At 42.8% G+C, this 24,671-nt stretch overlaps 1 protein-coding gene across 7 annotated transcripts in view; it reads right to left on the minus strand.

Annotated features, from left to right (window-relative positions):
* Positions 1 to 24,671, minus strand: part of UNC5D (unc-5 netrin receptor D) — a 538,042-nt gene that overhangs the window by 61,994 nt on the left and 451,377 nt on the right. For 2 of the 7 annotated variants that reach the window (XM_013059292.2, XM_013059289.2), the window contains 4 exons: positions 11,733 to 11,747; positions 10,771 to 10,956; positions 6,576 to 6,953; positions 632 to 716 (listed from right to left, as the gene is read on the minus strand). In XM_013059292.2, coding sequence (XP_012914746.1) covers positions 632 to 716; positions 6,576 to 6,953; positions 10,771 to 10,956; positions 11,733 to 11,747 — 664 coding nt within the window. The remainder of the gene's footprint in view (positions 1 to 631; positions 717 to 6,575; positions 6,954 to 10,770; positions 10,957 to 11,732; positions 11,748 to 24,671) is intronic. The other 5 variants (XM_004758268.3, XM_004758264.3, XM_004758266.3 and 2 more) reach the window with 3 other exon arrangements.

Consider the following 24,671-nt stretch of genomic DNA (forward strand, 5'->3'; position numbering starts at 1 on the left):
ATGTGGAGGAAAGCGACATTTCCACAAATATTATACTTGTGCTAAGAAAATAACCAACTACTTTCATTAAAGACTCTGCGACAAGATTTGTATATGTAATTGAATTTAACGCTACTGAAATGTGTCAGACCTGGAAGCTACTGCAGCGGAGAAGGTGTTTTTCCACGGAGGGAAGATTACCTGAGAAATCCTCTCTCAGTCTACAGCAGGTCTTGTGCTGACCTGAAGAGGTCACAGATTGGTCATTCTCAGCATTTGCATAATGCCTAGCACTGAAAAGCGCCTGCTGGGATGATTTTTTTTTTTTTTTCTTTTGAGAGAAAAATTAGGTGAGGCAATCAGTATGGAGGGGACCTGCTAAGGACTTGCCTACTGAGTCATGGTTGTTTGTTGTCTATGGTCAAGAGGTCAGTGACCTAGATGAGCCACTGAAAATTGCAGAGCTAGCTCTGTGTGTTTTCATTTTAGCCTACACTTTTGCAACTGGTATTTCCCTCTGTTTAGTCAAGTAATGCACGGATCTTAGCTGTACACCTCTACGCCAAATTATCTCAAAAACCTCAGGTGTTCTGCAGAAGCTCTGTTCTGTATTTAAGATGTCATCAACATGCCACACTTCTCCGTCTCTCACCTAGGTTCACCTTGGTTGATGGACATGTAGATCTCCCAAGAGTTCTCTTCTGGGATGGCGCCGTGCGGTATGAGTAGACTCACTCCTAAAACAGAAAAAGCCCAGAGGTTATTCACCGATTTTCCAATAGTCGTGAAACCCCTCAGCTGAGCACCTTACACACACACACATACATTATCCCCTCACAGCAATGTATGAAACCCTGATCTTTGAAAAGTTTATAAAGTCCAAGAACTCATGGAGAAAACATTGTTTCCCAACAGTGACATAAAGAGGAGCATGTTACTCGACTGTGTACTCAAATTCAAAATACTTAGAGTCTTCTTGGCACTTTTTAATTCTCTTAAAGGACTGGGCGTCCTGAGACCAGACACCATTAAACCTGTCTGAGAATATAAGAGTTTATCCAACTGTATTGCTGTAGCTCATCTCTCTCTAGTCATTTCCGGAAAAGGCGTCTGAGATGGTGGGCGAGCCCTCTAATGCTTTGCTCAGGCCTGGTATGAAATTGTCTTATAAATTATGCATCTCAAAGTAAGTTTAAAGAGGTGCTGTATTTTTTCAAGAAAACTGGAGGCGAAAAAAAAAGCAGGGATGAATTTAGGGACATTATAGGACCAAATACCAGCTATATGACAACCTGTATTTGCTGGGGAAAAAAAGAAGATGAACGTTAAAGGTGGCATAACCATATTCGTGTCAAATCAGAGAAAAATCAGTAGCCTAACTTCAGCAAGATCCTGTAGCACAGGACAGGGAAGGTCCAGGAAGGCTTATCACTCTGTGTGTGCAACGTCCTCTCTCTCCTCTTGTCTACTGCGAAGTAAATATTTCACTTTGGCCAAGAGAGAGGAATCTAGAGAAGGCAGAGATTCTTTTTAATGTAGTTTCTTGTTTATAGAAGAGATGAAATAGAGACACAGTAAGACCTTTGCAAAATAAAATCTCAGGGCATCCTCCAAGTCTTTGAATAATGCAGTTCCCACCTTTCCCCCCTTTCATTAGTGCTAATGTAATTGCACAGAAAGCTTTTCAGGTTGCCAGTGGTAATTTACATCTCGAGATGGCAGGCTTTCCTGATATCCTTCCGTGTGCCTGTTAGCTGCTGTGGAATCAAGGAATCCAAGACTCATTGCAAAACATGTTATTTGTGATGCACATTTATGAGCATTAGTCAGTAACATGCTAGTTATCATCAGTATCTTTCACCAGCACTAAGAATGAGGCACATTTAAATCTTGCTTACAGCTTTTCAGCAAGAGTATCCATTTATATTCTGGACTTTAATTGTCAATGGAACTGTAATTGCCATACTTAGGGGCCTCTGATCAGGCTCCTCCTTTCCTTTCCTGTTCTTTTTTAAATGTAGTTGCCAAATGAAGTGGACTCCAGGACATCCTTCCCTGCTGTGGAGCAGAAGGTGTGATACACAGGATATTCACTGGGTGTGGGTGTCAAGCTGAACGCACACCCTACACACTCTGTATTCTCTGTCTGACACAGTACTTTTTCTCTGTTGCCTCTCTTTTAGACACTCTAGGCCCTTAGGACAACAGAGATCTTCAGTCCAAATTCTTTAGATATAGAAGCAAATATGGCATCATCAAACAATGAAAGAATAACTTTATCATGCTCCCATTTTTCTTTTTCTATTTTTTTCCTTTTTGTAGGTATATTTCACAGGCAATAAATTGTACCCATTTTAAGAGTACAAAATGATGAGTTTCTCATATATACTCTCTTAATCGCCACCATAGTCAAGATACAGAAAAGTTCACCACAGAGTTGCCTGGTGCCCTGTATAATCCTTTCTTCGATTGCCAACAAAAATGATCACTTTTAACTTTCTGATATGTTGATTAGTGTGTCTTTTGTAAACTCACAAATAAATCCTACAGCGTGCTTAATATAAAAAAAGCATATTATATCAATTACATGTTGCACAATGCCTGGCACAAAGTAGGCAATCAAAAACAAAAACAAAATCCTGAATAAATGAAGGAATAGGATTAGAAACTGTTTAAAAAAAAAAAGCCAGATGCTGAGACGTGGTCTCTTCTCTAGATCATCCGTGTCTGACAGGCGACTCCCACAACGAATCAGAATAAATATGCATGTGGACATTTGAGATAGGGCTGTTTGTAGAACGGATCCTATCTCATTCCTTTCAAGTCAGCTTAATTCCCTGTGTTCAGATTGAAACATTATTTCATAATACTCTTAAATACGACCTGAATCTACAGGATCATTAGAGCTTTAAATGATTTCATCTTTCCTTCATTTCACAATTCTCTTTCAAACATACTTCCCTCCTCCCACTAAAATAAGCATATTGTAAACAGAAATGGGACAAAACCACGAGGCAGGGTCATGGTGGGTGGTAACGTGGGCGGCAAGTTATAGCTTATGAAGGAGGGAAGGCAGAGTGGGGAATCTTTATGCATGTAGTCCCCTTAAGAAGAGTCCGTTTTCGATATGTCACTCACCAGTTATCTCTGATTAAAGAAACATACTCTCCCCCAAACTCCACCTGCTACCCTGACAGCCTTTTATTTGGTATGATAACAGAACCACCTGTCTGAGTTTCTTGCTTCATATTTTGCATAATAAATGACTACTACAGCATGGGGACCATCCCATCCTCTTTGAAAACCGTTGCCAGGCATCATACAATAATTCGGGATGGATGGCATTAGAACAATTTAATTGCTGTGCCTTGCTTCTTTACACTTTAGCCCCCTAGGGCATATTTCGCATTTATGTTCTGCAAATAACATGGCATATGTTTCAATTCCCCACACTTATTTTTCCTCAAACTCATTCCCAGTGAACAGCTTCAATCTTGTCCAGGACTTCTTATTAGAAGCTTTGAAAATGCCCTTTCACAGAGGAGGTGTTTGGGAACCAGACAATGCTATCAAAACTTTGTGTTTGCAATGCAAGTACTTCTCAAGTCAAAAGGGAAGAAAAAGAAAAATCTGTGTCATGGTTTCATCTCACTTTTTTTGATGAACGTTGAACAGAGCCAGTGAACGGGTTGATCCTGGCCTGCCTTCTACATGTATGTAAACACACAAAGACAGGAAGGGAGAGGAGGAGTGTGGGCCAATTTATTCAACCAGTATCTACTGGGAGCTTGTGAAGTGCCACACACTGGGTTAGGAAGGGAAGGGAAGACAAAAATGCAACTTTCCAGGATTTTTATGAATATATCCTGTTCTTAGGAGCAGTTTGTGTCATTTTCTTCTCCCAGAGCCCATACTTCCAGTTTATAGATTCTTACAAGAAGGGTACTTGGTAAGCATGGCTGACCGACTCATTCCGCATTGAGTCTCCTGACGGCCAATTAGGACCAGGGAGGATTACGTCCCATGTTGACATTCACGCATATTTAAACGAAGATTCTTAACGATGTCCTAAAACATGGACTAGGGAAGATTTCGAGAATTGAAAGTTCAGAAACCAAAATCATGATGAGTAAGGTTGCATTTAAGGGCAATTTTTAAGGAATCAGCTGAGGGAGGAGAATAAGACAGCATTTCTCAACTTGAACCTAAGTGCAGTGTCCACTCAGTAAGCTACTGTAGGGTCGGTTAGCTGGAATGGGAGCTTCAGACTAGTCCTATGGCAGATTTCATTTTAGAGGATAAGATCATTGATTTGAAGAGGGTGGTTAGCTATACCTCAGAGTGGGCTGTCAAGGCCCTGATGGTCTTGATTCAATGCTCTCTGATTGTTTTGTCGCACTTACAGAGAGAGTGCACTCTTTCCTCTCAGTGGCCAACCAGTGACGATTCAGAGCACTACCTAATTCTTGTTGCTTAGAAATCAGAGGAGAGTATGTCCTCTTCGGCCACTCAGTTAGGTCTTAGATGACATCTCTGAAGACTAATCCATTGACAGGATGTCATTTTAAAAGTTACTTGGCCTACAGAGTAGAGAGCCCAGATATGAACCCTCAACTCTATGGCCAAATGATCTTCAACAAAGCAGGAAAAATATCCAGTAGGAAAAAAGTCTCTTAGATAAATAGTGCTGGGAAAATTGGACAGCTACATATAGAAGAATGAAACTTGACTGTTCTCTTACACCATACACAAAGATAAACTCAAAATTGATGAAAGACCTCAACGTGAGTCAGAAGTCCATCAAAATCCTAGAGGAGAACATGGGCAGTAACCTCTTCAACATCGACCACAGTAATTTTTTTCAAGACGTGTTTCCCAAGGAAACAAAAGCGGAAATGAGCTTTTAGGACTTCATCAAGATCAAAAGCCTCTGCACAGCAAAGGAAACAGTCAACAATTCAAAGAGGCAACCCACAGAATGGCAGAAGATATTTGCAAATGACACTACAGACAAAAGGCTGATATCCAAGATCTATAAAGAACTCCTCAAACTCAACACACACAAAACAGATAATCACATCAAAAAATGGGCAGAAGCCATGAATAGACACTTCTCCAAAGAAGACATACAAATGGCTAACAGATATATGAAAAAACGTTCATCACCATTAGCTATCATGGAGATTCAAATTAAAACCACATTGAGATACCACCTTACACCAGTTAGAATGGACAAAATTAACAAGACCGTAAACAACAAGTGGTTCAAGGGATGTGGAGAAAGGGGAACCCTCTTACACTGTTGGTGGGAATGCAAGTTGGTGCAACCACTTTGGAAAACAGTGTGGATATTCCTTAAGAAATTAAAAATAAAGCTACCCTATGACCCTGCAATTGCGCTACTGCATATTTACCTCAAAGATACAGATGTAGTGAAAAGAAGGGCCATCTGTACCCCAATGTTTATAGCAGCAATGTCCACAATAGCCAAACTGTGGAAAGAACCAAGATGCCCTTCAACGGATGAATAGATAAAGACAATACGGTCCATATACATGATGGAGTATTATGCCACCATCAGAAAGGATGAATCCCCAACTTTTGTATCAAAAACTGGAGGAGATTATGCTGAGTGAAATAAGTCAAGCAGAGAGAGTCAATTATCATATGGTTTCACTTACTTGTGGAGCATAAGGAATAACATGGAGGACATTAGGAGAAGGAAAGGAAAAGTGAATTGGGGTAAATCAGAGGGGGAGAGGAACCATGGAAGACTGTGGACTCTGAGAAACAAACTCAAGGTTTTGGAGGGGAGAGGATGGGAGCATGGGTGAGCCTGGTGGTGAGGATTAAGGAGGGAGCATGGAGCACTGGGTGTGGTGCATAATCAATGAATCTTGGAAACTGAAAAAATAAAATTAAAAAAACAAAAGTTATTTGGTCTATATACCTAAAGCATACTTGTCAAAACATTAAGAAAACCCCCCTTCTAACCAAAAGGAGGAAAAAAATTCCCAAGAACTAATTGTATGCACGATTTAGCCCTGGACCTGAAGTTTGCATTTAAAAGAGCAACTCGGTAATGAACCTTCATCACTGATCCTCATAAAGTAACATGATAGCAAGGTCTGTGGACACTCGACCGTGTTTATTAGATCAGTTATGGAGGAAGTTCGACTCCCAGTGTCCTTCTGCTAAATTATCTACTAGTGTATAAACCATGTTTGGCTATAAAACATGGTATTTCTCATTCCTGCCAAGGAATGTCCTCAGCGCTGCCTGATCGTGCTCTAGGAAATATATTTCAAGGGGGTTTAACTCTGGGGACCACCCAAACCTCCTGAGCAAACATGGCTGTCAACTGGAAAAGGCATCAAATAGAGCAAGTGATCTGTGCTGAAGTGATGACCGCAAAATCTAAAATCAGCATCGATTCTGGTTGGCCACTTAAATCAAGGAGGCTTATAGCACCAGAGTTGGTAGCTCTGACACAAAGATGGTAAGCATCTTAAAAATGAATCTTACGGGACATAATTGTATCAATATAAACCATTTAAAAGAATGCTTGGAACACAAACGCACACTTAACCACCTACCTGTATTTGGCATGACTAAGCGTCCTCCTAAGTGGCCAAAGACACCAGTGGTCCTCAGTTCTGTCCTTGTGGGGAGTGATGACAGATTCTGGATGTAGGGTGTTTTATTTCTGGGATGCATCGTACTAAAGCTGCGGTTGTTTCCATGAGGAAAAGTCCCGGAATGATTCTTGCCATGGTATTCAGCTCTCTCAGACACACCCAGGGACACCATGAATGAGCTCTGGACTTTGACTTTGATGTCGGACAAAGGGTTAAAGAGCGAGGACTCTGTCATGAGTTCCTTGTCCAGAGGGTCCTGGAGGCAGATGGGCCCGCTGTATGTTCGGCTGACTGTGAGGTCTGGTTGCATGGAGGAATTCAAAAGCAGGGAGTTACCTGGTCAAAGAAAATTGATCTGTCACTCAGAAATGAAAAGGCATCCCAGTTACCCCTTTGCCTCTGCCTTTAACTGCATAACCACCCGTGCACCTGCCAGCGGCCCTTCAGGCCCTAGCCTCTGCGGCAGCTCTGACAGGCTGGTCAGGAGTGACCAGAGCCTTGGAGATGGGGGCTCTGGCTTTCCCAGCAGAGTCTCCAAATCAGGAAAAAAAAAATTTCCAGAGCTCCTCGGATGCCATCTTTTCAAAACAAGTATTTCTGGCACTCCATCAGGCAGCAAGCTCAGGTATTATTGTTTATGTGACTATTTTAACTGGCGGAGAGAAGCTTAAAGAAAAAAAAAAAAAGAAAGATGTTTTGGAATCCAGTTTGGAGGAAAAATAACATCTGTTCATTTGAAATGGTAAGAGGTGACACAGCTAGGTAGGGCTGTTTATAACGAGAACGGCGTTGGTGGCAGCCCATCTCATGTGGCATTCTGGGCAGTTTCTGGAGCCGGGGGAGGAAATGCTGTGTCCTCTGGGCAAAACGGTCAGGGAAGCCCACGGATCGCTCCATGTCTGAGGCTGCTCTAACAGCGCATGTGTCATCCGGAGAGGAAAGAGAGCCCCCCCACGGGGAGAGTGAGACTCCTGATTCTACTTGGGGAGCAGCTGAGAACGGCTTCCTTTCTGTCTCAACAACTGAAACCAAAAAATCTTTACAAAAACATGAGAAATTGGACTTTCATTTGTTAGACTTTCACCGATATTTTCTAGGCCAAATATTAAAAAAGAAATGCCGTGCTATTTTCTTGTGATGAAGTAACCTCATTTGTTAGTAAGTAACGAAATAACTCTCGGTCCCAAACCTCCCCCCGTATCAGTCCACCAATGTGACTTCTCAAACTGAAACCCAAACCATATTAAACAATTTTCCTTTGGGGCCTGACAAAATGTTTAAAGTATGATATTTTTGAAAATGTTGCAATTCTAGGCCATATTGTATTAGCCTCTATTGTTCTTCCAACTCATAATTTGTAGCAATGCCAGCAGGAAATCTATAAACCTGACTTTCCCCACCTCTTGTTCGAATGCTCTAAGAATCCAAAATCATAGAGGAGGAGGTTCAAAATGAGATGAAAAGGCTTTGTAGATCTAAAGGCTCCTTGATGATGCATTTTTTTTCATACTTGTGGCTCTGGTGCCAAGACACAATCAAGGAGCTGTGCTTTTTAATGGAACTGCACTGAATTCTACAGGTCTCAGCCTGGTTCTTGTTTATGGTCTTCCTGAGCAAGAAGCAGGACTTAAGAACCATGTCACATCTGAAAAGAATTTGGAACAGGCCCTTCCACCGAGACCTAAAAAATCGCATCCCTGAGACTCATGGCTATTTTATCTCAAGTCCTCACCTTCTGGAGCTTAATTTTTGGCCACTTTTAAAAGACCCTCCCAGCTTACGTGAAGCCAAGCAGCAAAAAAGATTTCCTAGAGTTACACTGAAGTCTACCTTAAGGAGAAAATGCCTGATTACAAAAGTATGTACATATGACAAGAATCCACGGTTGAAGAAAGTTGGCTGATTATTCCACAGCTCCCTTTGGAAATCCTTTTAAAACTTCTGGTCAAATCGAAGCATGGCATTCTGTTTAAAAGTCTCATCACTATTCATCCTCTAGCTCTATTTGCTCAAGAAGGGATGTCTCTTAAGACAATAGAGGTGAGGGGCACCTGGGTGGCTCAGTGGGTTAAGCCGCTGCCTTCGGCTCAGGTCATGATCTCAGGGTCCTGGGATCGAGTCCCGCATTGGGCTCTCTGCTCAGCAGGGAGCCTGCTTCCCTCTCTCTCTCTGCCTGCCTCTCCATCTACTTGTGATTTCTCTCTGTCAAATAAATAAAATCTTAAAAAAAAAAAAAGACAATAGAGGTGAAAATCATATGAGGGTCAATGGGAGGTGTATGTAGCATCACAGTGAATCTAGGGTAGAGGAGAATCTTAGTAAAAGATTTTTGCTTTAATCACTAGCTTTGGGATATTCTTGGTTAAAAATAAAACCAAAATGGTAAAGGAAGTTTGGAAGGGCTATCTATTCTTTTAGAGAGTCACAATACAGTACAAGCTCTGAGGAGGCCCACACTGAGGAGATGTGGTTCAGCTTATGCAAGTCAGCATTCTCCAAACCCTTGGGCAAGGAAACCAGCCCCTCACCTGCTGCTTCAGGGAACATACTGGCCTCCTGGGCCAAAGTCAGAGGAAACCACTAGCATTTAGACTCACACTCATTACATTTATTGAGCACCTTCTATATGCCAAGGGCTTATAATCCTTGTTATTCTGGGTCACTTAATCCTCATGAGGACCCTCTGATGTGGATAGGAGGATCCCTATAGCTATAAAACTTGAGACCCAGAGCACAATCAATTAACTAGGTCATACAACAATTTTGGATTCTATCTATCTGACTTTAAAGCCTCTCTCTCTCAAATGACTGTATTTCTTCTATTTTAAAATGTTATAGTCTGAGACCTTGAGACCTTATATTTGATAGAAAAATCTTGCCAGTTTCTTATGGAGTATAAAGATCAGTTCTTCATTTGATTTCTTTTTTTTTTTTTTACATTAAACCCAGTATTTATTTTTTTTCTGTTTCTTTCTTTTTTGTATTTTTAAATTTTTTATTTTTTAAATTTCTTTTCAGTGTACCAGAATTAATTGTTTATGCACCACACCCAGTGCTCCATGTAATAAACACCACCAGGCTCACGCAACTTCCCACTCCTGCCCCCACCCCGCCCCTTCAAAATGAAATCATATCTACTAAGCTATGCACCCAAGTCAAGGGGCTGTGTCCCTTTCAGAGAAGCAGGCTCAGACCTGAAACTCTGATGCCCAGAAGTGAGCGGCAGGCAAGAAAGCATTTTGTCTCTACCAGCCATCTCCCAGTTTCTAGCGTGTTCGGATTCCACTTTGGAACCCAGTCACTCCTCAATCACTACCAAGCAGTGAGACTTCTTCTTGTCCAGGGCTATAGGCCCTAGTGATGCATAATAAATAGAAATAAAGGTGATAATATTGACAGGAAGGGTCAAGGTGGAAAACTTCACCCTCTGAAAGGAGATAGTTTCATTTTTTCTAAACCAAAACCCATGTATAGCTCATCTCCATCCTGCAATCAGAAACAGATTTGGCTCACATAAGAGAATTAAATGACTCTGTTTTGAAAATGAGCATGGCTATAGTGTGATATGATCGATTTCCTTCTCCCTCCAACAAAAGATTGCCTCGACCGGGCAACAGGTGAGAGTCATTTAAGCTGGGAACTTCATTTTTTCTTCCCCTGCTGGCTACCTGACCCATCACAGATTCTCTGAAGTCCTTTTCACTTCTACAAAATAGAAGTAACACAAATCACTCTACCTAGTCTGTAACAGAATTCATATGCATGGGAGGCTATGGGAAAGTCATTGGCGCTCAGGTTTGAATAATCAGTATTTTAGTTAATGAAATAGTCTCAAAGCAGTCTTGTTAAGATAGAAAGTTGGATAATCTGAGACAAAATAACTTGCTAAGTTTACTGCATATCAAAGATGGGAGCGCCTCACTGACAATGTTGTTAACGGTAAACTGAGATCCTCCGTTCGTCTTCCTCGGAGCCAGTGACTGAGGCAGACTACCCCACGGGGCCTGGGATCCTAATGCGTGAAGACAATTAGGCAGCGGCTCCCAGTGCCAAGAGCTACCTTCACACAGGGCCGGAGAGCACTGGGGGTCCTGTGTGAGCGTAGTCTCTATGGTCCTGGGGACGAGGTGTTGGGGGGACCTACGCCGCTGACCTTGACGGACCGTTTTGAAGTTGAAGGTCTGGAAGCCACCTGTCAATGCAGAAGAGTCAATGACGTCCACGCCATAGTCACTCTGGCTCCGTCTGTAAAGGGTGACGCCAATGACCAGGACTGCAACGGCCACCACGGCAGCACCCAAGCCCGAGTAAAGAGCAATGTCGCTGGCGTTCTCAATGCCTGAAAGACACAAGAGAAATCCTAAATGGCCAACACAGGCACAGAGCTGAAAAGCCACCCTGGGATACCAAATGAAATGCTATTGGATTTTTTGGAGCTGCCGCTCGGACAAAATAACATATGTAGCTAGTTGTAAGTTCTACTCTTACACATAATCATGTTTCTCAAATACCCTGTATAAATCAGAGGGACGCCAGTCAAATATCTTGACTGCATTAAGGTAGCTGACCACATCATCATAAAATCTTAAAGAGAATCAATTTTGCAAAGCATGTAATATTTTTCAAGGAAAAACAGACAACTCCTTAACTGACTTGGTTTAGGAAGTCATATTTACCCACAAAGGATTTTTTGGCATCTTATTTTTACTTGAAGGGGGGACATGAGAGCCACATACAATGACAAAACATGGGCGAACTGTTCTGCTTCTATATGATGTGGGGCACATGCATTCATAGAGAGTGGGGCTGGGGTGAGAAGCTCATACACAGTCTAGGAGCTGAGAGAGAGAAGACCAGAGCTCACAAATAGGATTTCTTTTTTTTTTTTTTTTAGCTTTGGCACAAATCATTCCGTTTAAGAGAACATTGACAACATCAGGTTAAGACATTTACAATCATTATGAGAAAATTTCTGTTGTGAGATATGGAGGTCTTGGTCCTAGGTGCTCCAATGTCCATGGTCAATGTTTTCTAGCACCAGTAAGTGCTAGACTTAATAACGTTTTTGTGGAGGAGGACCGGTCTCTAAAAGGGTACATGCTGTTTCTCCCATACCTCTCCTACTCCATCCTATTGAATGCATAGGCAAAGCAAAAATAAAAGCGTTAGTTTGAATTGAGAATGTGGGTGTCTCCCCAACCCCCAAGATCAGTTGTAGCTGTTTTCCAACTCATTTGCTAGTTGTCCTGTGGGTGTGGTTCATTCCGGAAGACATTCGTCATGGCTACTACGGTTCAGGAGGAGAATTATCCAAGATCACGCGACCCTGAGAGAGGCTACATCTTGGAAAGTATGTGGAAGGAGGAGGTTGGAAGCGCTAACTCTGTAATTCATCTCCCTACGGATTATGGGTGAGTATACTTCATAGGTCCCAAAGTAATGACCCTGTCACCCTGTATTGGGTTTAGAGGCTAAAATAGAGCTCTCGTATATTCACCTTGTAATTGCATGGTGCTTAGCACGCCTTCAGTGCAGCCTAATATGGTACTCACGTTATCAACGGAGTGCTGCTAACCACACAGGTAAAAGGCATTTATGTCTGACAAAGTTAGTGGGCTGTAAAATAAGGTGCTACCAAATTAAAGAGCGAACGAGGAAATCAAGCAGAGCCGGTTCAGCAACAGGGCCGCAAACACATACAAATAACGTGCAAGGGAGCGTAACCATCCAAAAGAACGATATCTGAGAGGTTCACGGATTGTAAGACACTGTCAGCAACCACAACGGTGCTGAGAAACAGGGCATGACTCCGGCCTTAGTTCCAGTGTCCCGGTGGTCCCGGTGGGAGAGGCAAAGGGATGGAGGCTTCTGGGTGATGGTCTGCTCTGACCACCCAGAACCAGGCATGTGGTAAGTGGGGCCAATCCCAGACTTTCAGTTTCCTAGAGAAAGGGAAGGGCACCTATGCCCCCGGTTAGACTCCCACCCTCCTTCTCCTCAATTAAGCTCCCTGGATGAGGTAATTGTACTCAGAGCGGAGAGAGGACACAGAACACAACAGGGGACCAGGAGTAGTGAGAGAACTTTGGCTTGAAACCAATTAGCCTCCCCCCTGCTTGCCATCAGTTCCTCAGGCACTACTGACTGATGACACTATCAGCTTAAAAGGCATATCTGGGGAGAACACACCTGCTCAGCATCGAAGCACAGACACAGAAACATTCTGGCAGTGTACTGAATGCAGCTGCTGAATGGGCAAAGGAGAGACAATGACCCTTCAGCGTCCCAGGTGCTAAAACAGGCAGGAGCAGGAACCAGGAGGATGACCAGGGCTAAAGAGTTCGGCTGGAAATGGACATCCCGAGGCCAAACCGAGTAGCGGGAACAAGTTGTGCTTGTTCCTCTGTATTCCTATCTTGCTCTTTATGCTATCCAGACAACCAGAATTTTCCTTCTCAAACACAAACCCTGTTTTTAGGAAAGGACCCTACATGTGCCTGCAGATTGAGATTTAAATGTTTGATATGGTTCCATGCATTTCCCAAGAATATTTGCAGAATCTATTTGACTTAAGGGAATGAAATACTGAATTACAGAACTAAAAAAAAAAAAAAATAGTATGGAGACTATGGGGATGGGGCGAGAAGGGAGTGAGACCATATGGAGGGCACCGTGTCCATATAACGTTTATCCTGGCACTTGGTGGGACAGTCTAATCTAAAAGCCAGAAGTCAATCGATTCCTACAGGAGGATAAGCAATGTGGTATTTACTTTACAAGAACAATCTGTCTGGGGAATTAAAAACTCCAGAATCTAATAATTTCATTTATTCAACAAACATTTGTGAAGGGCCAGCCATGCCATGGAAATGGGGATGCACGGATAAATTAACATATTCTTGTTTCTTGTCCAACAGTAGTGATGAGGTTCTGACAAAAGCTGACACAAGTCGTTCGACGCCACCTGTGTTTGTACGGAGAGAAATAATCAGACATCCTTACCCACAGCTCAAACCTCTCCAAAGCTGGACCACAGTGCTTCTTTCTTCTTTCTTTCTCTTCTCTCTACCTGCTTTTATCTCGCCTTATTCTTGTTCTTTTTTTCTCTGCTTCACTCTTTGCTAATCTGTCCTCCGGGAAAGAAGAGTGGTTTCCCCTATAAGGATGGCTGTTTGCTTAAAAACGTAACCCATTCGCTTTTCTTGTGTGTTCAGAACTGACTCCAGAAGAATCTGAGATTTAGTCCCATATTCTACACTACGACTTCATGGGACAAGGGGGGATGTGGGGTGTACGCGGGCATGCACATACACATGCAGGCACACACTCAACATCCAAGTACTGGAAGCTTCCATTGCTCCTTCCCAGAGGAGTCTTTCCAACCACATGACCACCTGGCAGCACCACTACCCAGGCACTGAGCTCTTTCTTCATGGTCATGTCAGTGCTCATGCTCCCCTTTGCTGCATTGCCCTACACCCCAAACTCAACCATGAATTTACCTGCCAGAGGCGTGCCTGATACTGGATGGCAAGTCATTATAAAATATCACCCCACCCCACTGGGCATCTAGGTACCACTCATCCAACAGGTGCCTTCTCAAGGTCCACCTCCTCCAAGAAAGCAACCTTGGCCTGCCCAATCCGGCCAACCCTGCCAACCATGTTCTTCTAAACTCCAGCATCACTTCAGGGTTCCAACACCTCCTTTTGGATCATTTTTTTATTGTTGAATTCTCTAAATGCCGATGCATTCTCCCTAACTGCTTTACACGCTTTAAAAGCAGTACTATCTCTACAATTTCCCACAGAAATCTGCAAACTACTGCAACTATTTATTGATTGTTCACCTGGTCTCCAACAGTGGGAGGAGAAGCATTAAAGAAATCACAGTCTGAGGTTGATTACCAAACTCCTGCCGCAGGGACCCCCTTTACATGGAACACATATACGTGTTCACACCTGTCTGCTTGCTCACAGACACGTGTGTTGCTGTTCTGTTTGCTCAGAGCGATTTTGAACTGACTGATGCTATTCCACTTTCTATGGGCACAGGATACTTTCCTCTCTGGTGAATGAAGCTTTACGTATCCATGTGTTATTGACGTCTTTCCTGTGTCTTCACCCCCATTTTCCTTGATCCAAGAGTCACAAAAGCTTTCCTTGATCCAAAAGCCACACAGAGCAAAGCATGGAAAGACCCAACATGCGGTATTAAAAAAAAAAAAAAAATGGTTGCATAGGGAAAGGGAAGGAAAAATAAAATAAAATAAAATAAAATGAAAATAGAGAGGGAGGCAAATCATAAGAGACGTTGAACTCTAGGAAATGAACTGAGGATTGGTGGAGGGGAGGTAGGCGAGTGGATGGCGTAATTGGATGATGGGCTTTAAGGGTGGAATGAGCCCTGGGTCTTACATGCAACCAACGAATCACTAATTCTACCTCTGGAACTAATTTAAAAAATGTTGCATAAAATCTACATCTTAGAGGAAAGAAAACAAAACCGAAAACTGACTGAGAAACCTCTTGTATTCCAAATTGGTCATGAACTACTGAGGAGTATGTCTGTTGCTGGAAGGAGTTAGGAATGTCTGCAGAGAAAGGCTGAAAAGATGAATAGAGAGCTGGGAATGAGAGGACCCTGGAGAGGACATGTTTATGGACTCATCTGGCCTGGAGAAGGGAGAGCTGTAAAGTGACTGAGGTGATCTCTAATGCACAGAGTGTTGTCCCAAGAGGAGAACAGGCCATAGTAGGCACTCAGAGACCCTTTTCCTTTATGATGACGTGAGTAACCAACACTTTGCCATCTCTAACAAGGACTGAAAAGGAGACGTGGCCTTTTATTATAGCAACTGGGACTCTGGTTAGATATTAAAATGACCTTTTTCTGCAATGAGGGCAGTTAAAAAAAAAAAGTGTGGTGTAGTTCTGAGGGAGACTAAAATTTACTTTCAGAAAGTCTCTGCCAAAAAAAGCATGACTTGACAAGTGTCTGCAGTTGTTTTATTTATTTATTTTTGGTCAAAGCTGGTGAGGAGGAGTAACTGGCCTTTCAGAAGCCCTGTGAAATTCCTAAGGCAAGGATGAGGCATCCGCAAGTTCTGTGTTTTTAGGAATTGCCATCATACCTAGTCATTTAGAGGAACCAATGTAGACCCCAAAGGACGAAATACAAGGGCAGTTTACTCGGTTTGCCTTTCTTCACATGACTCCCATGTGAAATACTGATCATTGCCACTAATTAGTGGGACTATAACTCAATTCTCATGTTATGAGCTTAACTCTGTATCAGATTAAAGTCTATTTTAGAGAATTAGATAGCTACACAAAATTAATAAAGGAGCAGAGCAAATCCCATCTCCGATTAAATATGGTAGAATGACCACTGCTGCCATTTCAGAAGAAAAACCAACAACCGGAATTGACATATACTAGAGACGGTGAATTATCAAGGAGCCCACACCATCAAAGAAGCTATTGCTGTGCTTGCTCCCCTTGAAAGGCAGCTCCCAGGCATCTCAGGACCTGCCCCTGGCCCCTTGCACAGCCAGTGCTGCAGATACAAGGTCATGTGCCAGAGTATTTCATAAGATGCTGACATATCATACAATGGAAATTACTGTTACAGTGGTTTATCCTTGCTGTCTTTGAAAGGCAAAGTTTTTTAATAACACATCAGAAAATAGCTTTTAAATGGCCAGCCACGGTCAACCATGGGGAACCGTTCCAATGATATCTGCACTGCTTGGAATCCTACAACCCATTCACCAATCAGCACCTCCACTTTTCTGATCTCTCGTCAAAAACCTCATTATTGTTCTTGTGGTGGTGGTGTTTTACTGTTGTAAGGAATGACCGAAGTGCCAATTCTGAAATGCACCATGTGCCCTGTGCTGTTCTGGTTCAGTAAGCGTCCTCCTGTTCGCCTGCCCTTCCTTCCAGCTGAAGAAATGGAGGCCATCCCATGCGAGCTCACTCCCCTGCAACTCGAAAATTCCTCGGCTTCTTCAGCCACATTTCCTTCCCTTTTCTCTGTTCCCCGAAGAGCTGCTCCTTGTCTGTGTCAGGCCGGCTCCGATTCCGCCCTCTCCAGCCTCCACTGGGACCCGGACTCATTCATTATTCCCTTTTGGTCTTGCATCTTCAAACTTTTCCTCTGTACTGAAGCCTTGCCCTCTGCCTCCACACGCAGTCTAGACTTCTTAAATCACCTCTCCCCAAATCCTTCCCCCAGCTTCCTCTCAGACAAACATCTCAAAGATGTGGTCTTCTCTATATCCATGGATTCTTAGCTCTTTGTATAAAAGAACTTTGAGCATTTTTTTTAAACATCCAGCATTTCTTAGTATGTGCTTTTTAAAAAAAATTTTTTTTTTTAAGATTTTATTTATTTATTTGACACAGAGAGAGAGATCACAAGTCGGCAGAGAGGCAGGTGGAGAGAGAGGGGGGAAGCAGGCTCCCTGCTGAGCAGAGAGCCCGATGCGGGACTCCATCCCAGGACCCTGAGATCATGCCCTGAGCCGAAGGCAGAGGCTTAACCCACTGAGCCACCCAGTATGTGTTTTCTTAATGCATAATTTCTCCAACCAGTTAACTGTTATCCTGTATACATAAGGGGAGAAAATGTTTTAGGAAATACAAAAATGGACAGTATGCAAGGAGAAAATGCATCCTCCAACTAGCTCTTCTCCAGAAGCAGTCTTAATAGTATCTTTGAGACTTTGGGCGGGGGGGGGGCGTGTGTGTGAATGTCCTTTATCTTTTTTTATCCTAAAGGCTCCACATTATATTTCCTTTACCGTACTTCGCTTTTTTGTCGCTGTTCCCCATACAGTATCTTGTAGGTCTTTCTGTTAGAACCTGGAGACACACTTCATTTCTTTTTACATTTGCCTTGCCCATTGCCAGGCTGTATGATAATTTAATTAGTCCAGTATTTCTAAATTTGGTTGTTCTCTTACCCTTTAAGGTCTGTCTTTCTGCCAAAGCACTGTTCCTTCTTGAAGGTTATTTACAACCACTGCCTCAACAGTCATGTTCTCTATCTTACTCCTTCCCACTGCTCTGCAGTGGTGGACCAGCCAAGCCAACCCTCCTTCTACAGAGAGAAAAAACGTTCCTTAAACTCAATTCCGCTACCTTCTTCTTTCTGAGTAACCACCCTCCACTCTCAAAGTTCTATAAACAGACTTGAAAGGTCAGCTCTTAGCCCCTTTCCTTTCTCCAGGCCAATCTAATTGGATAATCGCTCTCAGTGCTAACTTTTTCCTTGATACCTAACACTCTCCATTGGTGATCTCCGTGATGTCCTGCCTCATCTCCTGTCTGCAGACCTCAGGCCACATCTCCTTCCTTCTCATTGGACGAAACTACTTGCCTATTGTGCTAACATCTCAGATCTGCCATCTGACTTCTAGATTCATCATTCTTATCTCTTCAAATATTTTCTTCTCTTGAATTCCCTTTTTCAGGTAATGTGACACCAGGAGTGAGGCTGAAGAGTCATCTTTCACTTCGTCCCCACTGAGCCCTTCCCCAGCCACTCACACATCTTACTCCTTACATCTGCAGTGCCTCTCACGTCTCAATCTCAGTAGGAGATAACCCACTTGACACCCATGGTGTATGGTCTCATCTTTCCTAGTATACACAGTCTTGGTCACTCAGCCATTTTACATGTGGATTCATCTTCCCAAACACAGTCCTGGTACTGCCACTCCAACACCTTTCAACGACTCTCCAGTATGAACTGAGTCCACTCCAATAGGACTTATATCATGGCTCAAGATACTTTATGCTCTGCACCATCCCATTTTTCAAAAGCTTTCGCCCACTTCTCATTCATATGGACCCTACTCTCTGGCCAAGTCTGATTACTCATTTTTTCAAGTAGATCTTGTACTCCAGGAGAATTTTTTATTATTTATTTTTTTGAATCAGATTTTTTGCTCCTACTGAAAGGCTTGACCCTCTAATATCTGTTTCAATTTTAACTATTCTTCCAAGACTGGCAATAAAGGTAATCTATTTTATAAAGTGTTTTTTGATAGTGCACATTCATGCACGTTATACCCCTCCTTTTAACCAAAGCTGCCAGATTTAGCAAATAAAAATATGACACAGTTAAACTTGAATTTCAGATCAACAATAATGTTAGTGTATCTCCCATGCAACATCTGATATATGCTTATGCTAGAAATTTCTTTATCTGAAATTTAAATTTAACTAGGGGGTCCTCTCTTTTATTTGGTAACTCTACCTTTGGCTGCAAAAGAACTGTGCTTTTCCCCATCAGACAGGAAGACCAAGTTAGAGTAGAGATAGTCAAAAAGAATGAGTTGAATTCCAGCCCTTGAGAGAAATGACTTCACTTTATTTAATGTACTATCCTAAAAACTGAAGGCACAAACTCTTTAAACTTGGAAAACACTGACAAGTGGAAAGATGGGACCTGAAAATTCATATTCCAACTTACCCTCTTTCTGAAGAACATATTGGTCTCTCAACTACTCCTCTGTGCTTAGTTCTGAGGTATATAATGAACAAACTCCCATCACATTCATTAAGGGCAGAGTCAACAATGTCATTGAAAGGACATACATTCATGATAGGATAAAAACTGGATAATAAGGGTATTGGAAGTGGTAAGAAAATTACAAATGTTGCCTGTAAAGACATATTGGATTGATTCACAGTAGGGATGATGCTGAAGGACAAAGCAAGTCATGCAATTTGCAGAAAGTGCTGTATTTATGTAATTGAAAATAATCCGTAGGAGGTAAAGAAAAATGATGGGGGAAAAAAAAAGTGTTTTAAAGCATGGTTAGAAGATTAGCTTTGATGCCAGTAGCCTAATGTTAGCTTAGAAGAGCCTAAAATTCTGTTGAGAATGTAAAGGTAGGTCCCAAAGTCACAGACAGTTCTATGGGCTCAAGGCACTATTCAAGTCTTCGTAGAAAGGAATATCTAAATGTACGTGCACCTGGGTGGCTCAGTGGGTAAGGCCTCTGCCTTCGGCTTGGGTCGTGGTCTCTGGATCCTGGGATCGAGCCCTGCATCGGGCTTTCTGCTCAGCGGGGAGCCTGCTTCCCCTCCCCCCACCACCTCTCTGCCTACTTGTGATCTGTCAAATAAATAAATAAATAAAATCTTTAAAAAAAAAATCTAAATGTTGTGTGGACCCCTTATCTTGTGAGGCATTCCCCAGCCCTGTGAAGATCACAGAAGATGGGGAATCCCAGGCTCCATATAATTCCAATACGGATGAAGGCAGTACATTTTTAGAAAAGATATAGAATGTGATGGGTGTTGGTGAGAAAAGTATACATTGTTTTTAGTCTTTAAGGACACATTTGGGCCATTCTTTGATGGAAATGGTTCTGGAAAGCATACCTTTTGGGCTTTAACTTCATATCTGGTACAAAATAAATGATTATCCGAAATTGTTCCTTCCCCTTTTCTCAAGTCATTTATCATCTTCTACGTTGTACTGAAGTTGTGGGGATGAAACATTTCTTATTTTCCCCTCATGCTTCACTGGGGCAAGACTATTTATATACAACAATTGTATAATAAATAGTTACTACATAAATGAGTAAAAATATTTAGAAGCAGACTTTATTTTCACCTTAAACAATAAAAGACTTCATGAGGAGTTAACAGGAGGATATAAGGCATTAACTCCAGTGTTTGCTGAGCATCTAGTTCATACTAGGCTAGTGGTGAATGCTACAGGTACAAGAGTAAATAAGACTCAGGTTGGGATTAGGTCCAAGAATGGGAATGGGAATCCAGACCCGCATCAAGTCAATGAAAATAGAGTAGAGAATTAGGGAAATTGTCTGATACTGGGTAAATAACCAGACCAGTGCTTGGAGGCTACATGGGTGAAAGTCTTGCAAAGGAGATGAAGGAAGAATGAACTTAACAAGTTAAGGAGCAGGTGGTGGGAACAAGTTGTGGGCAGAAGTAGCAGAACGTACATGTGAAAATGGGTAAAGGGTATCCAGAAAACCCAGAAGCTTTCTCTGGCTGAAGAATATAGGAAGTGGTGAGCAGGTAGGAAGGAGCTTACCTAATGATTAAGCTGATTGAGAGAGATGATTAAGAAAGGGAAGCTGAGACCAGATCACATACCTGTTTAGTACCTTGGGCTTGGACTTGATCTTAGAACGAACAGTGAGCAATTGAAGAGCTTTAAACATGGAGATGGTACGACAAGAATTTATGTTTTGGAAAGGTGAGATAAATTGACGACGGGCAAGACTGAATCCAGGGAGGCCACTGTAGAAATCCTGGCTGGGAATGAAGACGGCCTGAACTTTTTAAACTTATCTTCCGGGACGCCATTTTCTTTTCTTTTGATTTTTCTCTTACTCTGCGGCTATTACTTTTCTGTCTTCTCTGCAGTGACTTCTGACCTCGTCTGCATCTAAATGTTGATGCCCCGCAGGGCTCAGTCCTCCGCTTTCTTCCCCGTGTCCACACACATTCATTAGCCCGGGATCGCTTTCAACCTAATGGCTTTAAATATCATCTGGACACTGACAAGCCTCAGATTTATGTCATCAGTCAGGACTCTCCTCTGACCTCAAGACTCATATATTCAATTGCCTGCTCAACCTCTCCATTTAGATGTTGAAGAGGTATCTCAAAGTTAGCATTAGTAACACACTGAACTCTTGATTGTCCCTCTGGATTTGCTAGACCACATTTTCTCCATCATCACTCCATCCTTCTAGCTGCCATAGCCAAACTTTTGAAATCACGCCTGAAACCTTTCTTTATCTCACACTCAATATCCAGTCCATCAGCAAATCCTTTCTGCCTTCCAAAGTTACCCAAGTATGACCCATTTTTACAATTTCTAATGTCATCTATCTACATCAAGCCACAGTCATCTTAAACCTTGGTAACGTTAGGGCCTCCATATTGGAACAGCCTAGATTACTATAACAGATTATGGTTACAGTAGATCACGGCAATAGGTCTTGTTTCTGCTTTGATCCACTCTATGTTAATAGTCAATGCAACAAGTAGAGCTTATCCTTGAAAATAGTAGGTCATGTCACTATGACGAATGCTCAAGGGCTTCCCTTTGGTCAAAGTCATTACAATGGCCTATGATATGTCTGGCAATTTCCCTTCTCATCCCATTTCTCTGATCTCAGCTATCAGGACTCCTCCCTTTGCCACTCTGCTTGAGTTATCCTGGCCTCTTTGCTGTTCCTCAGACACTCCAAGCAAGTCCCCACCACGCAGCCTTTGCCTCTGGTGTTCCCTTTGTCTGGAACAATCTCTCCCAGACATCCAGAATTTTTTTTTTTCAGGTCTCTTCTTAAATGTAATTTTTAAACAGAGACCTGCTCTGAACACTTTATACAAAAAAAGCAACGCTCCTTTTGGCCCTGCTTGAGCCCCTTACCCTGCTTCATTTCCTTTCATGACACTTACCATCAGCACTCTGGGTTTTTTCTGGTTTGTTTGCAACCATCCATCTCCACTCATTAAAACCGGACGCTTTGTGGAAGCAGAAGCTGTGCCTGTTCAGCTCAGCGCTTCCCCACCACCACTTCCCAGCATGTGGCAAGCGCTCAACAGACAGCTGTTGAGTGAACAGAGGGATGGATATGGGTAGACTAAAAATGGGGAGATGCTGATGAACTAGAGATCCATCCGGGTGGTAGACTGTAATGATTTGAGTAATAAGCAGAGCAGGAGACAGCAGAGGGAAAAGAGGGGTCCCAGACACTGCCCAAGTCCCCACCCACGGACAAGTGAGCTGATGGTGTGGTATGACCGAAGTACGGACAGGATGCAGGACTGAAGAACATGGGCAGAGAAGGAGAAAGTCACTTTGGAAAAAGTTGAGATGAAGGTCCAGAAGGTGGCCGACTCTGGACTCTGGACGTGCTAATGGGATTTGTGCTGAGCAGCCATTGCTGCTAGATGCAAAACAGCTACATGGAAAGGAGATGAAGAGAAGACCGTGAGTGTGTGTGCGTGTGTGGTTCTCGGTTACTTTTTAGGGGAAAGTGAAATCCTTTTCATTGCTAAGATGAACATGCTGGACAAGCCACACCTCTGGAGCCCATGGCCTTTCAGAAAAGCCACGGCCCCAAGCCTCCTAGGAGTCCCATTGTCTGAAGGCAGCCTTTTTTCCCGTCTGACTCTGGGGGTGCGTGTTTGCCATTCAGAACCTACTATATCTTACTGCACCTCCTGACATTGTTACACAACATTTATTGAAAGCACATTTGATGGTAATGAAGTTTCTATTAACTATGATTAAATCTCATAAAGCACCTGAAGATAATTTAAGATGTGCAGAAGCAGAAAATGAAACATTCGGTTTAGTACATTAGGAAACGTAATTGATTAAATTATCTCATTTACAATAAGTGCTTTCATGAGCTATGCGGTGCACATATTTTCCCCAGTTTGTCATTATGATTTGCCAACAGATATCTTAAGACCTCACTTTCTCTTTACAACTCAGAGCTGGCTTCTCGGCCCGCCTGCTCTCACTCAGCCCCGCTCGCGAGCTCTGAGTAATGTCTTCTATCCACCAGGCCTCGTGGAGGATCATGAGCACAGCTATATATGGGAACAGGTTGTTTCTCAATTATCTTCATAATTGACTTTGATTTTGCATCAGTGATGATTCATGTAGTCTTTAAACTAAGCCCCTCTTTCACGGAACAACCACAGCCTGAATTCGTATAATGCACTCCTAACCGTGCAGCTTACAGAACCCCAACTGGATTCCTCTGGGAGCCTTTTGCAATCACATTGATTCTGTTAAGGTTTTATTTTTAGGAAATCACAAATTAAAACAGTTTAAGCGATTCCGTTGCAGTATCCAGCAATTAAGCATGGTGTTCATGAGCGAGAACCCCAAGCAAAAACTAATTCAGGAGTCCCTGAGGACTAGAAATAGCTACTGTGGGGTTTATGGCTGGAAGTACAGATGTAACCAAATTAGAATGGCACAGGACTCACAAACTAAGCATGAAATTAATTTTCAAAAAAACACATTCCTAAGTAACTCTCACGACAGCCACCACATGGATACCCATGATCCTGTCTGGGGGTATGCCGCGTGACCACCAGTCGGGGGTGGGGTGGGCAAGGCTATGTCACCAGGAGGCAGTTGGGAGTCCAGCTGTCACCCTGTCACCCTGAGCTCTTGACACAGGCTCAAGCCAAATATTCACTGACCCGATTTTTTCCCTTCCCTCCTTCCCTCCCTCATACACGTACACACACATACACAACACGGTTCCCCCACCTTCAACCTTCCTGAGTTCAAAATCAAGCACGCAGGATGTCAGGGGACCACTCCCTAAGTACCGTTCATGATTTGATGGGTAGGGGACCTCAGGGGAAAAAAGTTAAGGAAGGAAGTTTGTTTGTGTTGGTTCTGTTAAGTTCTCCGACTCTGTAAGACTCTGTAAGTAATGCCCCACCCCCACTCCCGTTATCTCTCAAGCCTGCCTGGAGGAACCTAATGCAGTCTGAACCCAACAGCTTTCCTGGATTTTGTTCTCACATCTCCTGACCCCTGTCCCAAGGTACCTATTTCTGTCTATCCTCACAGGGTCTTAATTCCTTCAAAGAAGTTAGCTCATAAAAGCTATTAGCTCTCCCAAGCTATTTGAATTTTAGTACCCTAGGATTTAAAAGATCAAAAGTCATCCGCTTTATATTAAAATGGGAGATACTGGCCAGGGACACCTTCTACAGGCTTATAAACAAAACCAGGCAGCTCGCTACCTCTCCTGTTACTGAGAACTGTGTTGCTGAGGCTTCTCCATCTCAAGATCTCCCCGGAATGCCTGACACACTTCTGAGTGCTTCAGGATCATGTGGAGAACATATGAACACACAGATTCCCAGGAGGACCTTTCCCCCATACCCCCACCTTGTTTCAGGGATTCTGATTCATTTGTTCTGTTCTGAGGTGGAGTATATTTAACAAGCTCCCACCACACCCCAAGATTCTGGTGCACATGGTTGCTGATCCACTTCTTGAGAAATATTGTTC

Source organism: Mustela putorius, unplaced genomic scaffold, assembly GCF_011764305.1.
Source record: "Mustela putorius furo isolate JIRA1106 unplaced genomic scaffold, ASM1176430v1.1 tig00003976_pilon_pilon_pilon, whole genome shotgun sequence".
In the NCBI taxonomy this organism is placed as follows: domain Eukaryota; kingdom Metazoa; phylum Chordata; class Mammalia; order Carnivora; family Mustelidae; genus Mustela; species Mustela putorius.